The sequence below is a fragment of the Camelus dromedarius genome, chromosome 6, assembly GCF_036321535.1.
Source record: "Camelus dromedarius isolate mCamDro1 chromosome 6, mCamDro1.pat, whole genome shotgun sequence".
NCBI classification, from domain to species: domain Eukaryota; kingdom Metazoa; phylum Chordata; class Mammalia; order Artiodactyla; family Camelidae; genus Camelus; species Camelus dromedarius.
In genome coordinates, this window is record NC_087441.1 from 12,287,281 (window position 1) to 12,303,764 (window position 16,484).

The window sequence follows — 16,484 nt, forward strand, 5'->3', positions numbered from 1 at the left end:
AAGAAATACGTATGTCCTGACAGTGTTATAGGGAAGCTCAAAGCACAGTAGGTACACTGGCAAAAGAACAATAATAGCAAAACACAGTTTTGATATTAACATTATGAAGTGCAAAAATCAAGACCATAAAGTGGTCTTTTTTTTTAATCTTAAAATACGTACATAGGATGATCAGTTCTGATATGTGGTCATGGTGCATGGGTGTTTATTATATCCTTTAATGCTGCCTACGTTCTTACTTATGGAATGAAATGTGTATCAGATATTTACCTGATAGTTCAGTTTTGCAAAAGGACTCTAGAAATAGGTAAATATTTATTTATTAGGGGCAAAAATACACTTTCACCCCATTAAAATGCTGATTTAAAAATAACACTTAAATCTTATTTTTTAATTTATCCATTTTATTCTATACCTGTTTAACTTATATTGAAAAAAGTCATATTCTAATTGTGACAAATTATATTTGCAAAAAATACAATATATCAGATGCTTTGGAAGAAATTTAAAATAAAATCAGAAATAGGAGAATAAGCCACCTAAAACTTCTTAGATCCAAAATGCCTGTAGATAGAACCCTATCAAACATGAGTTTTGAAAACTTTGCACTTCATAGATTGGTAAATTATTTTAATAAGTGATAAAGATATTTACAGAAAATTCTCTTGCCTGTCTATTTCTATTGACAGCTTATGACCCTAGATTTCAAAATATACTTTGCAGACACTTTTATTTTATTTGCATGCTCTTTTCAGCTTTTTCTAAATTTCTGAATAATATAAAATGTTTGTTCTCCTGAAAAAACAGTGTTCAATCTGTAAAAAGTTTAGTTATTCCTTACTTGCTACAACTGCAAATATTTATCAATAAAATTGATACCAAAAACTTGCTTCAGATCTTCCCTGCAATACTCTTAGTAGTAACCCCTGCAACACACAACAGTGCACAGAGTGGTAAGTATTGTTTCCAAAGACCAGGCCTTAATTATAAACTGGACTTCAAGTTACATTTCTGTCTCATGTGACTTTGGGCAAGTCGTTTATTCTCTCTGAGCCTGTTTCTTCATCTTAAATGAGGAATATAATACTTAATTTACAGGATGGTCAGGAGAATTAAGTGAAATAAACATGGAAAGAATGAAGTGTTACATACAATATTATTATTGTATCAAAGTTCTCCAGCTCAGTAATAATTCCCATTTTCAAGAATGTATGTTTCAATGCCACTTTAATGCACTTTTCCTCTATTTTTTTCAAGTTGTTCTTTAAAAATCTGATTTAATTATTCATCCAAAAAAAATATAACCACGCTTATTTTAAGATGGAGGAATATATGAATATGTTATTGCTTCAAATATTCAATAATGTGACTAAAATCAGTGTTTTCAGTTCACCAACATCATACTAAATCTACAAACAAGAAATATGTCTCTTTCAATGACACACACACACAGAGATGTACAGATGTGCATGTGTGGGTGTGTGTGTGCGCAAACGTGTGTATAATGCTGTAGGTTTAAATCGAAGTTTAAATAAGAGAAACCATTTGAAAATTTTATTTCCAAAGGAAACAAAACAACATTCCCAAGGATAGGAAGAATATAACTATCAGGTAATTTGTCCAATAAATATGTGGCAGTTAGAGCTAAAATTAAGTTAAAAGCAACTGGCCAGGAGAAACATTGATACTGGCATGAAATAGAAAGTATTCTTTTTAATACTGAAGTAGTATGATCTTTAAAATAATTGTATCATGAAAATACGAAAATAAAACAAAAGGTGGCTGTGTGTTCGTAATATTTTTCATTACACCCTTTTATTTTAGAGTATTTTAGATTTATAGAAAAATTACAAAGACAGTACAGATGGTCCCAGAGGCTGCACATCCATGAGACATTTCTCACAATTCATAAACCAGAGTCAATGCATCATTAAGTCCACACTTCATTCAGAGCTTTCACCTAAGGTCCTTCTTCTGTTCCAGGATTCTATTCAAGGTACCACATCACATTTAGTCAGCATGTATCCTAGCTGCAACATTTTCTCAAAGTTTTCTTGTTTTTGATGACATTGGAAGTATTGAGGAGTACTGGTCTAGTATTTTGTAAGATGTCCCTTAACTGGAATTTGTCTGATGTTTTTCCCATGATTAGACAGGTGTTTCCGGTTTCTGGAAGGAAGACTACAAAGTGCCATTCATATATCAAATCAAAAATACATATCGTCATCATGACTTACTATTGTTGATGCTGAACTTCATCACCTGGCTGAGGCATGTCTGTTAGGTTTTTCCACTGTTTAAGAGGTTATATTGGAGGTAAATTTACTAGACATTTACACTGAGATTAAAAAAAAAAATTCTAAGCAGATTCCTCAGCACTGCTGTTAGGTTCTATTAAATGAAAGTGAACAAATTCTATGAAGAAAATATAATGAACTGGACATTCAAATGGGAAAATAAAACTCCAAAATAGTGTTAGGTTCAGTATTCACTTAATGGAGGTGAAAGTGATTTTTTTCCCTTGAACTACCTGTATAATTACCTTAATCCTCTGTATCCCTTGGGTAGTGAAGATTTTAGTCTTACTAATGGTCATAAGAGGTAATCTAAATCAATGATCATTTGCTGAGTACCTTTTTATATTGTTCAGCCTTCCACTGAACAATGAACACTGAATACTGGAATAATGTAAAAGGCTTGATTTTTCCCCTTTGGTTTAACCTATTTGTCATAAATACAGCGTTTCTTGTATATGATTTTAGGATGTTTGCTAAATATTAAAAATAATTTCAATGTGTTTGGTTCTGTAAAATTTATCGTATTGAACATATACATTTTTGTTGCTACTATGTTCATTGTACTTAATACTCTATATCCATATTTTGGACTTCACCAATATTTATTAGTGGACCATAAAGAAGTTTTGAATGCATGAATAAAACTTGAGACACCATGCTTGGTTATTTTGCAATGCCAGAATAACTGTAGGTACTTATAAATTGAATAGACAATGCAGATGATTTTTCATCCAATTCAAGTTGTTTTGGGTTTTTATTCCCCCTTCCTTGAATCTATTTTATTATTTTACCTATGTATAATAACAGACTTCCTGAAAATGCTAGAATTTTCAACATATAGTAGAATTTGAGCATGACCATAATGTAAGGAAATTCAGAAATCTCAAACTAAGGATATTTCTTTGAGTTTTCAAAGTAAATCAAACTACAGCTGTTGTCATTTGACTCTATTGTGGAAACCTATGGATATTATTGTAAAATGCACATGCATTACACTGACTTTTTTAAAATGTTTTGAATTAATAAAGAATTCACCAATGTATCCTTAGACAACTTACTGTTTCCTCATTGGTGTAAAACTGTAGGAGTATAGGTACACTTATTTATGTCACTTAAATTATTTACCCATCTGAGGGAAAGTAATTTCTGGCTGGAGTCTCTACATTGTTCTCTCAGGTTATTGCTTATAACATTTTTGCACCTTTTATAAATAATAATGTATATATTCTTAAAATGACTCCTTTTGAGAATTCAGCTGAGAGATTTATGTTGAGTTCAAATGGTTCCCACAGTGCTATGCTTAAAAAAAATATTCAAAGTTGAGAGTAGACTTGGGAAATAACTATTCCTTAAAAAGACATAAGCAATCTAATCAGTCCTGTTCTATACTCAGATCAGAATTTTTTAAATTGGGTTTTGGCCACTATTTTAAAACAATATATATATAAATAAAGTAGTTTGGCTTTAATACACATTCAAAGTGAAAAGAAGAATTGAGTTAGCTGAAGCCTCAAAGTAGCAAAACCTATTTTGGCTTTCAATTATTTGAATAATTATCTTATTCTTCTACTTCACTCTGCATTTGTATGTAGAGCAAAGAAATGAAAGAGGCAATGCAAGCTCATTTTATCAATCATTTTGATTAGATGACTTAAGGATGACTTAACCCTGTCCAGGGCTCCCGTATTTTATCGTTTTTTTTTTTTAATGAGATGTAAGCTTTTTCAATATGTCAGTCTTCTGCACAGAGAAAACATCACTTTGTAAACCCCGCTCAAACCAATTAGGTAGAGGGAGTTCCCAGACTGAGCGTTTAGCCCTTGCACCTCCAGGCTGTCTTGGTTGTATTATGCCTTCATATACTTTCCTCTAGTGAGCCATAAAAGGTCTTTTGAAAAATGCAAAAAGCATTATACCAATAAACTTCAGTAGTCCTGGCACTAATCCGCTATCTGAAGTTGTGGGGGGAGGGATGGGGGTTGGGCTACAGGAGGCAGGGCTCTGAAGGCTTTGCCGGGCTGTGGTTTGTTGAAACACGGAAAGGCTCAACCTCTTTAAAACGTAGCAGAGTAACAAGGAGTAAGTGAGAATGGGCAGGAGACTCGGTGTGAAAGGAAGTCGTTTATAAGCAGATAAAGGACATGAAAGCAGATTTTGCTAAATCACTTTGTGGTTGCCTTAGAGGCCACCTGTCACGTCTTCGTTAATACGAGCCTTAACCAGTGTCGAAAAGAGAAATAGGAGCAGGAAAAATGGAAGAGGAGTAAACACACATTCACACACTGATGACTATCCCACAATTCTCTCCTGGAGACGACAGTCCAGGCTGGCACGGGAAAGGACAACCATGCTGTGGCCTCGGCCCCTGTAGCGGACACCACACTGCCCTCCAATGCTGTACTTGAAATCCTGAGTGCTTCGCACACAAACCCGCGACGTCAAAAAACGTGATGACGACCTATTCCCTTCCTCTTTCGGCCCAACACTCCACCCCGGCTCATTCAAGTAGGCGTTTCTTACCTTGCGTTTCGAGGTGGCGTCCAAGCTCTCCCGGATGCACCCCTATCGCTTTCCGCTCTGCCTCCTCAACTTCCGGCTTCCGCTAGTAAAGCGGCATTTAATAATGCTTGGCCGGAAGTTCCCAACCAGACTTCCGGGAGGCCCTTTTAGAGCTGCGCGTGCGGTGGGCGGGGCTCGGCTAGGTCTCGCCCCTCTTTGAGAACTGCACGGTATCGCGGGACTTGCTCTGTCCAGAACTTCCGGCTCGCTTCGGCCTTGGCGGTCTGAGTTCAGCGATGCGGTCCCGGCTTCTGCTGAGTGCTGCTCGGGGCTTTTGGGCCCTCCGGGCTGCTGATCCAGCCCGGCGACACGTAAGCTGCGGTAGCCTACCGGTGGAGGAGCTGTTCGCCCGCGGCGGGCCCCTGCGGACCTTTCTCGAGCGCCAGGTAGGGTCTGAAGCCCAGTTGCGGGTCAGAGGGACTGAGCTGGTGGCGGTGGCCAAACTTCTGAGCCAGAAGGAGCAGGAGCTGCAGGAGACCGAGCACTTGCTGCATGGTAAGGGCCAGGCCCAGGAGAACGGGATTCAGAGCGGATTCTTGACTCTTCGCTTGTCATTTCCACTAACCCGCTGGTCAGGTGTCCACACTCTCTCCGAGTTTGAAGTCCATTCAGCTGTAGGCCTTTTTGATTTGCATCAGAGGTCAAGGCATCCTTACGTGGGTCCTGGTCCCATCCTCTCCTTGTGCTCCCGTGACACAGCCCTCTGCACCCTTTTACAAAACTTAAGTTGACTTTTATCGGTTGCGTATTTAATAGCAGATCATTAGCTCATCCGGGACAAATAAGGCACTATTCCTATTACGGGTTCAAGAGCAGTGTTTCTCTAAGCGTGGTAAGGGAACCAGCAGCAAAAGTGACAGGAAAGGTGCTGCTAAAGAGACCCAGACTCAGAAAATGAGATCTAGAAATACGCATTTTTTACAAGTTTCACAGATGATTAGTGTCCATTTGAATCTGCGTGGGGCCCATGATTCTGCATTTCTGCAATCTCCTGGGGACGCCTAGCTTCAGGTGTGTGGACCACAGATTGGGTAGCAACATTCTAGAGAGAGCCACAATCTATTGGGGGCAAGAAAATTAATTATAATACAGCTGAAAGTGAGAACATATATGAATAAAGACTTAGGAAAGCAAGGAGAACTTGTTGAGAAAGACTGTACAGGGATAAAGGCCCACCGTTAGATGATATAGTAATAGTTTAACCCTTATTGATCCTTTACCACACTCCAGGCTTTGCCTAGCTTTCTTTATTCACTCACCCAGTTCACATAATAAACCATGTGGTAGGTTCTATTAGCCTCATGCAGCAGAAGAGGAACCCGAGGCATAAAAGTAAAGTAACTCAGCTCGGGTTATACAACTTGTAAGGAATAGACCTTGGATTGGACTGACTTCACATCCCAAGCTCTTAATCACTGAACTCTGTGTTAACCAAGGAAGAATTATGGGGAGTTGGAGGTTGGAACCATTTTGAAAGGGGCTCAAATACTAATCTAAAAAGTTTGATTTTATCCTGCTGGCAGAAGGAGCCAGCAGAAGCTTTTAGATTGGAGAGTGAATGATGGAGATAGCCTTGTTGCTTAGGAACCTTGATTTGTCGCAGTTTAGAATCATCCTGGAATAAGACTGAAGATGCCATGGAAAACAGAAGGCTAATGCAGTCGTCTAGGTAAGAGATAAGGAGAGTCTGAATTAAGTCATTTAGAAGAAAAGGAAAATGCCCAGAGAGTTGTAAAAAAATTAGAAAAAAATATATTTTGGGGAAAAATTAAATTGATTTCATACTTTAAGCCAAGCTTAAAGTCCAAGTGGATTTAAGGGTTAAATATTTTAAAAATCAAATTATAGAGAAGTAAACAATGTTAGAAAATTGTTGCTGGCAGAATGCATCTCAGCTTAAAAACAATAGAAAATGTAATTTGGCAAATCCTGACTTCTTACTATATGTCAGACACCACTAAAATTACCCCCCAAGTTGTTATTTTTCCTTCAGTTATAATAACAAAAATTATTACCTTGAATTTTATTAGCAATTTAACACTAATTAAGGAAAACTTAAGTTGCTACCTTTTTTTTCTTAGATGAAAATGAAGACTTAAGGAAACTTGCAGAGAATGAAATAACTTCGTGTCAAAAAGAAATAGCTCAGTTGAAGCATCAGGTATAGTATTTGTGCAAAGCATAAAGCATTCGTGCTGTTACTTCTAGTAAAAATGGATTTTACTGGAAGTTTATAAAAGCAAGTCAAGAATTCAGCAGCTTGCTAGTATTTATAATTATAAACTGGTTTCTAACGCAGGAAAAAGTATACTGCCTGTGGTCCTGTTTTTTTACATACTAAAAGGACTATAGAACTCTGAAAGAAAGATGAATGTCATATTAATAGGATTTGCCAGAAAGGCAGCAGGAACATTTCTTGATCTTTGTGCCTCTGACACTATTTGAGTGCCAGCCTAGCGTGGGCCCTCAGGATTTTTAAAATGGAATTGCATTGATTCAGCGTCATACCTAGGAGAACTGCAGAAGAACACACGGAGTTAGATGAAGAATAGTGAAATTAGATCCAATCTTTAATTCTGTAAAGCAGAGCTGTTACCTCTGGAGACAGAAGTGAGAACATGGTAAGGTGAGGAAGGAGCCTTGTAAGTGGGTGCTTAGTTTAGAGATGCTGTCTCTCAATCAAAGTGTGGAACTTACCAAAAATAAGTGTCCACACCACCCACTCTAGGAGAATAGTTCCATGATAGAGTGAAAATTCTCGTGTCTTCTACCCATTTTCTAATTTTTTTTTTGTGAAGTCGAAGGACATACGTATTAACGATTTCTGTTCACTGGCTAGTAATTAACAAACAGATGTAAATTTTCTCATTTGCTAGTTCAAGATCTGAATGGTCACATTCTGTTGGCACAGGCTAGAGAGATGGAAAAGTAAGAAAACAAGTATCGCTCTTGACCAACACAGAGTGTGGTATTTCAAAACTCGGGTAGACTTGGGTTCAAATTCCAGCTCTTTCATTTTCTAGTTGTATGATACGGGCAACTGGAGTACTCAACCAAACTAAACTTAGTTAAACTTAGTTTCCACAGCCTAAGGTGGAGCTGTTAGTAGTAGCTGCCCAAGATATTTTAAGAATTGAAGTACATAAAGTGCTTAGCAGAGTGCCTGGCAATATTAAAGAACCAATAAATGTTGGCAGCTTTTTTTACTTAATTTCCCTCGTCTAAGAAGTCTTTCTTCTGTATCTCCTTAATTAGCACATACTGAAGTGTGAAGCATACTGCTGTAATGGGAGGAAGACTGATGTAGGCACAAGGATCTGAGTTCTTGTGCCTGTTCTGCCAGTAACTAAGGTTTGGCTCTTTAACAAGTCATTTAACTTCTGGCAACTCATTTTCTTTTACATGTAAAATGAGAGAATTGGACCAGGTCATCTGTCAGGCCATCTTCAGTTCCAAAGTTGCAAGTTTGTCTTTCATATTATAGAAGCTTCAAAAAAATACAAATGCAATTTGAGTGTTTTTTTTTTTTTCTCACCATACTAGGCTATCCATTTCCAAGGGACACAGCTAGAATCTTCTTTTGCATTCTACACACAATATAACGCCCTACTCACAGCAAGCACTTAATTATTAACTGAACAGGGAACTGATACAAAGTATACATGAAGACCAAAAAGAAATGAAAACAAACCTGTAAGTTTTAGTTGAACCTTACAGCATTTTTAATACAGTTATAACAGTAATATATTTTGGAAGTTATGCATTATACAGCTCTAACTGGCAATATGGTTTAAGTTTTAAGTCTTAATTATAGGAGGGGTGATGTTTTTGTATTTGCAGATTATCTTACTTTTGGTTCCCTCAGAAGAAGCAGATGAAAGTGACTTGATCCTGGAGGTAACTGCTGGAGTTGGGGGTCAGGAGGCAATGCTGTTTACTTCAGAGGTATTTGCTATGTATCAGCAGTACGCCACATTTAAAAGATGGCATTTTGAAACCCTGGAATATTTCCCAAGTGAAACAGGTCAGTAAACTGTTCGATTTTCTGTTTCGAGAAACGTATAGATTTAATTTATCTGTGTATCCTAGGAAAAGGACTGGAAAGACCATGGAAAGGCTTTATAATATATTTGTAAGGATGCTTAAGTAGTTTTATGCTTATTTACTTAATAATTTTGAATGCAAATATACCAATTTTGAAATGACCTATAAAATGTTAGTCATTTAGTACTAACCTTTGAATGGCTAATGGTCTTTTAAAAGTAGGGCTTTAGAAGTGTTATTGAATCACTTTAACAAAAATGCTTTACATGTAATAATTATAAGCAGTAAAGATATTAATATATCAAGTCTTAAAACACTGAATATCATAGATGTGCTAAAGATTTTCAGTATGTTTTATAATCGATACGCTTATTATTTTGAAGCTCTTTGAAATGTATTTCAAGATGGTAGAAGTGATAGTCAGTTGTTTATAAATGGCAGGTATAATAACATGTTTCAAGGTGTTCCCAATGTTTTCAAGGTGGCCTTAGACATGCATCTGCCAGCATTGGGGGCTCAGAAGCCTATAAGCACATGAAATTTGAAGGAGGTGTGCACAGAGTACAGAGAGTGCCCAAGACAGAGAAGCAAGGCCGCATCCACACTAGCACCATGACCGTGGCAATCTTACCCCAACCCACGGAGGTGAGGCATTGCAGTCCCCTCTCCCTGGAATCCTGGGCCCAGGGCAGTGCCTTGTCCCCAGAATACACTCACTGTGCTGAACTGAGTATCTCCTGTTTTTATCTGGCCTTCACCACGTATTTTGAGTTGGTTTTACAAATATTTCAGTCCAAAGAGTATGATTTTAACGATAGAAGGTAAAAATTAAGGATATAAGTGATCTAATCTTGGATTGTCTATTTATTTTTTCCCAACACTAAGCTTAAAGTAGGTATTCTGAGACCATCTCTACAGGAGACATAGTATTAAATAGAGTTCAAGAGTGATTATCTTTATAAGGACTTTCTGCACGTGACTTGTTCCCAGGGTATTAGTAGGGAGAATCCTGTTTTAACAAAGGGTGACTGCTTAACAGAATTGCTACTTTATAATGCAATCATATTAAAATGGAAATATATTGTTAAGTGTTCATAATGAGTATGTATACTTTATTTTCACAAATAAATTCTCAGCATATAATATTTGTAAGGTAACTTAGTTGGGAAGTTCTCTTTTGCTTACGTCCCTTTTGCTGAAAAGTGATAGGAAATACCTGACTTGTTTTTCCAATTTGAGAAGGAAATTTGAGGGTTTCTGCTTATTAATTTTGGAGAAAAGACCTGTTTGACTCTCTAGGGTTAATGGAGTTCCTTTCTTTAGACCTAATTTTTGTGTGAAGCAGAGATGCGGAACAGAACAGTTCAAGGAGAGAAGGAAGTAGGAGAGATCGCAGGAGCCACAGCTAGGTACTAGTCACTTTGGTTTAAGCATCTTGGAGATGAAAGGAGTTTTCAGGAAAAGATGGAGACTGAGGTCCATATATCATCTCATTTAGTTCTTTTAGTAACATAAGAAGCCATGAGACACGGAGGGCCTCTGAATGGTGGGATCCCTGTTGCCCAGGTTGTGGACCTGTCAGAGTGGTCCACAGATGTTCACGAAACAGCTTTTTAAATACAGCGCTTCGGACTCCAGGACAGAGCATTATCCTGATGTCAGAGCCTAGTGTATTTATGAACTGAGTCTACACCCTTGATTTCTTGGCCTTTGCGATTTCCATTTATCTCTCCTCTGCCTCAAAATATGTTTTAAGTCCTCCTTTGTTTAAAATTAAAATAAACCCTTCCCATAGTTCTTAAGCTAGCGTCATTTTTTTACCTCTGCTAAAGTCTTTATGAACTCGGAAATATTCCACAAAATGTCATTTTAGCTGTTACATTCACACTTCTATTAGTAGCTGAGTTCTGAGCTGGTAAGAAGAGGGACATATAGAGAGAATTTCAGTTTTTGAGGATTAGGGAGGGCTTGATTTTGTTTTGTATTATATTTTGTTATTCTGCTCTTCCAAAAAGAAAGGTTTTAAAAATGGTATCCTTCCAACTATTCTTAAATTTAAACATTCTAAATCTTGTATAAATTCTCTACATGGCAGGTATTTTTATTTATAAATGGTTAGTTCTGCCCTTTGAACAGATCATACATGTAATTGTTTAAAATCCCAGCTTTTCCTTCTGTGTATAGATTAATCTGGTGATTAACCCTAAAGATCTGAGAATTGATACTAAGCGAGCCAGTGGAGCCGGAGGGCAGCACGTCAATACCACGGACAGCGCTGTCCGGATAGTTCATCTTCCAACAGGTATGCACTTGCCTCTTCAGCAGAAAACACTAAGAAATCAAATTCTGAACGACTTGATTAATTTTCCACCAAAACAGATCCCCAGTTACCAGGGGAATACAGGCTACAAGGGATTGTTACTCAGTACTTGGTTTATCTAGAACCCTTAGCGGACACTCTGCAGGATAATGACAAAGCTAGGAAGAGGGAGGGATCTCCCCAGGAAATGCCCATGTTAGTGACTATACCATTAATTTAAAAAATCTTCACAGTGAAGTAGTATTATGGGTTCTTCTTTATCAGAAAATGCTCTAAATGCTACAGGCTCTTAGCCTTTTTTGGAAGGAGGAGGAAATGAATTCCTTTGAGAAAATGAAAGCTTGGATCTGCTACCCAGAAACATACTTATATGCAAAGTTTCGCAAGTAATTTTAGGAGTTCCTTTCCATTAAGTCCATTTACAGACACCCAGGGGTTCTGATTCCAGACAGTTATGCAGTGGAGCTATAGCTAAGTATTTGTTAAGTCTTCAAAATACTATTAGGTAGAACGAGTATTAATGTAGTGATGTACATGTGGTAAAGAGCATATGGATAGTAAACCTCAGTAACCTAGAACGAATACAGAAGTCTCCTACTATAAATGATCTCAAGTAGGCATAATTCCTATTAACTGATAGTGGTTGATGGGCATGCTGGGTTGAGTTTTTTTTTTTCAGTATGAGGAAATCCTCTTGTTAAACTTAAAGATGATGTCATGTAACACAAACAGGAATAGAAAAAAGTGGAAGGATATCCTCAAAAATATTAATAGTGATTATGTCTGGTAATAAGATTAACTTTTATAATTCAGTCTGTATAATAATTAATTACTACTTTAATAAAAATTATGGTGGCTAGCTGAAGTTACCAAAAAACAACCCATATTAAATGATTAATGCTTATTGTTTAGTATGTATGCCTTCAGTAATACTTTGAGCCAGTACTCAAATTTTCAGTTTTCTGATAACTATAAAAGTTATTTGTTAAGTTTATAATCTTCCTTTTTTATATTAGAGTCCTATTTTTTTCCCTTATAAAAGAAGAAGAAAAAGGATGAGAAAGAAAAGGAGTATTCCTTGATAATAAATGAAGATTTTTCTATTAAAACTCTTTAATTCTCATAACATTATTCAGGTATTGTTTCTGAATGCCAACAAGAGAGATCTCAACTGAAAAATAGAGAGATGGCCATGAAAAAGTTACGTGCAAAACTGTACAGCCTGCATCTAGAAGAAGAAACAACTAAAAGATACAATGCTAGAAAAATTCAGGTAAAAGTGAGTTTAAAAAAAAAAATGCTTTTAAAGGTTAAAAATATTTTTAAAGAACCCAGTTTTTATATATGTTAAAATTATTTCAGTGTATCTGTCACAATTAGGGCAATTCAGGTGGCCCAACCGAGGGCCACACTTGTTTTATACGAATCTACACCTCTGCCCTGTTTTATATTCAAAGGTGTTTTTCTCAGACTTTCATCCAAGTTATTTTAAAAAGGTATGTGGAGTTCCCATTCATTTTGAATCCTTTGAAAATTATGGAAGAAAGCTAGAAAGCAAACTGAACTTACTTTCTTCCTGTTTGGCATTTGATTTTTATAATTACAGGGCCCTTCTGTTAACTCCTTATTACACAGAGGGCATCACTTCACCATGACTGATGATGACCAGATTAAGTTAGACTATATGTATTTAGCTACCATCTGAATAGCATCTGTGTGCCAGGCTGTATGTATGCGTCATCACTGTGCAGTTGGTATTATTAGTCTGTATTTAACAGATGGGGAAACTAAAGTTTAGAGTTGAAATAAATTGCCTGAAGTCATAAATTACTGAAGAGAGAGGATTCAAAATTCAAATTCTAACCTGTGTGACTTTAAAGCCTGTATTCTTTTTTCTGTATCATATTCCCAAGTTATTTAATGGTTCAAAATATTTAAAACTTGGTTCTTAACGTTGTGTTTCAAATTATACACTAAGAACTTAATCTCCAGGTAAGTTAAATTTGTAGGCTTAGTTGCCCTAAATTTAACTATCTCATTTTTTTTTTTTAATATATAGATTGGCACTAAAGGAAGGTCAGAGAAAATAAGAACATACAATTTTCCACAGAACCGGGTCACAGATCACAGAATAAATAAGTCACTTCATGATCTTGAAACTTTTATGCAAGGAAAGTATCTACTGGATGAACTTGTACAGTCGTTGAAGGACTATGCTAATTATGAATCTTTAGTAGAACTTATTTCCAAAAAAGTGTAAGTTGATTTGTTATTAAGGACTTGTATAGCTTATGAAAATTCTATTACAGCAAATCACATTGTGGAAATACCAGTATTCTCTTGAAAAACATGTGTTAACACAGTTGGGAGTAATGTGTGTTTTTAATACATAGGTAATTTACATAAATCTTCTCTCAATATATTAGTAAAAAACATAACAATATAATCATGACTCTGTGTTATTTTGGACTCTTCCTTATAAGAAGTAGACAAAGGAAAAAACAGTCCTTTGTTTTATGTAAACTGTTTAATGGATGATTAAAAATTTGGTTTAACTCTTAAGAAAAACTTTAAACTTAAAATAATAGAGATATGACATTAATTACTGTATCCAGTCAGGAGACAGAAACCTACCTTTAATTTGAACAAGGATAATTTTGGTATAAAGGATATTTAACTGATGATAGGATAAGTTGTTAGGGGATAAAAGATTACCACTCTAGGACAGAGTGCTTCCCCAAGGAAAGAACACCCCCTTGGAAAGGGCATCCCTTCTCCCAGAGCGAGAGTCAGGCCTATGGAGAGTGTGACTTCGGCAGAGAAGTTCCCTGGGTTGCCCTGGGCCAGAGTGGGGGATCAGACCTCACAAGCAGTACCTCAGACCTGCAGGGAATGGTAAGCAGTAAGTCTCCCCCCAGGGTGTTAGCAAAACTTGCTGGAGGGTAAGCACCACCTTGCATCTGCGTTAGTCAGGCTTCTCCTGGAACCTGGAGGCTAGAAGGATGCGGATATGTACAGAAAGAGCTTTACTGAGGAACTGGCTCACAATTATGGAGGCTGGCAAGTCTCTGATCTGCCGGGTGGACCAGCAGGCTGGAGACCCAGGAAAGCTGGTGCTGCAGTTCCGGCCCAAAAGCAGTCTGCTGGAGAATTCTCTCTTGCTCGGGGAAGACCAGTCTTTTTTGCCCTTTTTCAGGTCTTCAACGGATTGGATGAGGCAATTCCACATTATGGAGGGCATTGTGATTTACTCAGAAATTCACTGATGAAAATGTTAATATCATCCAAAACACCCAGAGGAATGTTGACTGAGTATCTAGGTACCCTGTGGCCCAGCCAAGTTGATGCATAAAATTCACCACCATAGTGTCCGAGAGCACCCCTGGCAGGTGTGCATAGCAGCACACTGGAAACAAGAGAAGCCCCTTCCTCCTGCACTGTCTGTCTGTCATCCCCTACTGACAAAGCTTAACATGGTACCAGCTGGCAAAGGAGAAATGTTTATAGGTCCAGCTCCAATATCACAAAGTAAGGCAATAAATCACTAACTGGCACAAACACTCATACTCGTCTAGTTTCAAGAGATGTTTTCGTATTTGCTTGGTGTTAGAAGTTACAAACGTGTTATACTTCACCTTTAAATATTTCAGCTCGTATTTAAAAAAAATAAGGACACTATTCTACTTAATTATTTACAACAAGGTGGGATTTCCAGAGAAACAAATGCAATTTTACTATTAAGGTTATATGATTTAAATGTTAGAGGACTGGGAGACATTTAGTTAACTCTCAAAATTGCACATTTTTCCATATTTGTTAGAATCAACAGTAGTCTGAATTTTTATGACCATATGTACTACATAAATTTAAAACTATATTATTTTCAGGTAATTGTTTCCTCTTTACTAAGTTAACATTTATTAGCCAGATTTCCTTTCAAGCCCCAGCATGTGCTAAATTTTAGCATAATTTTATGCTGGAAATTTTTTACCTTATTCTAAAAGGGAGGTGTAGAAAAAGCATTAAAGGCAGTTTAGAATTTAAGCTGGCCAAAGGTTATCACACACATCAGAGAATTTTAATTTGAAGAGTATCCCTCTTCTCTATAATGTTCTGCTCATAAAAGGCATTCTACCTTCAAGCAAACAGTTGATGAATTCAACTTTTAGTGACCTATGTGACTCACGACTACAGCAAGATATGTTCATTCCATAATACTATCTGCATAAGGCCTGATGCAAGCTTGTGTCTGCCAGGTTTATCACTTTCCCCCTGGATCTTTTGGTTTCCTTTTTGAATGAAAGGGACGTATCTACAGGTTATTAAATATTACAATATACTATTATTTCATTTCTTTTTACCTCTTCTAATCGGTAATAACTAGAAAAGTTGGATTGGGATTGTGTAGAGTCTGTAATGTTAGATTTCATTCTGTGAGAGCCAGTAAGTTTACTTATCCCCCATCCTCCACTCCTCCACACCCTGTCCCAAGGAAAAAGAAAATGTCAGAGCGGTAATCATGAAGAATCTTCTATCAATTCTCAAACCTCCTGTCCATTAGAACATTTCCAGACACTCCACGATGTCTTGCATGCTGTCAGTCTACAATAAGGATTTGCTGAAAGAATCAGGGCACTTCTCTCTGCACGTCATTTTGCACTAAAAACTCAATAGTTCTGACTGATACTGATTTGCAGAAAGAGGTACATACATCTGATGACATCTGTTAAAATTCAGAATAACCCTTTCTAAATTTCTCACTAAAACTGAAACTAACAGGTGCTTGTGAACCTACTGAAAAAGTTAATTGTCAGTTAAGGATATTTCAACATAATTAAAGCTCTAACAATTAAAATCAATTATTAAGTAACTTAATAAACAAAAAGAAAAAAGACTCAAACTATTCCAGCTTCACTCTTTATATTATATTACCATAGTAATTTTAATTTTACTAAATCTTAGCCTTTTTTCTGAAAATAAATTTAAAAAATAATGGCTGGAGAATACCTTTTAAGCTGTGGTTAAGATTCAAAGGTTATAGTTCAAGTGCTCAACTAATTTAATGAGAACCGCTCCACCCCACCCCCATCATATATTTGTCTGCACCTAAAAATAAAAGGAGTAAAGATGATCTCTACGGTCAAATGGGGAAGTAATGTGAAAACGTACTGAAAACAATCAGGCCTCTGACAAGTATTACTCCTCAGTATAACACAGAGGAAAATACATGGATTTATCCCAGACAATGGGGATGGAATTTTTGC

The 16,484-nt window shown here is 36.7% G+C and overlaps 1 protein-coding gene and 1 long non-coding RNA gene across 6 annotated transcripts; one reads left to right on the forward strand and one right to left on the reverse strand.

The window, feature by feature from the left end:
• Positions 1-1,796: 1,796 nt before the first annotated feature.
• Positions 1,797-4,914, reverse strand: LOC105100934 (uncharacterized). The gene is made up of 2 exons (XR_010381213.1): positions 4,818-4,914; positions 1,797-2,181 (listed from the first exon to the last, which is right to left on the reverse strand). It is a non-coding gene; the product is annotated as an uncharacterized LOC105100934 (long non-coding RNA).
• Positions 4,915-5,030: 116 nt separating this feature from the next.
• Positions 5,031-13,666, forward strand: MTRF1L (mitochondrial translation release factor 1 like). 5 transcript variants are annotated; one of them, XM_064486560.1, is made up of 7 exons: positions 5,039-5,351; positions 6,938-7,017; positions 8,697-8,880; positions 9,382-9,545; positions 11,085-11,202; positions 12,357-12,499; positions 13,280-13,666. In XM_064486560.1, exons 1-7 carry the CDS (start codon positions 5,093-5,095, stop codon positions 13,478-13,480), a joined length of 1,149 nt encoding a protein of 382 aa, XP_064342630.1. In that variant the 5' UTR covers positions 5,039-5,092; the 3' UTR covers positions 13,481-13,666. The 5 variants fall into 5 exon arrangements, 4 of the variants coding, with proteins under 4 accessions (XP_031312447.1, XP_031312448.1, XP_064342630.1 ...); XM_010994016.2 differs by having other exon boundaries at positions 5,041-5,351; positions 12,357-12,493; XM_031456587.2 differs by lacking the exons at positions 9,382-9,545; positions 11,085-11,202; positions 12,357-12,499; positions 13,280-13,666 and adding an exon at positions 8,112-8,207 and having other exon boundaries at positions 5,031-5,351; positions 8,697-8,821.
• Positions 13,667-16,484: the final 2,818 nt, after the last annotated feature.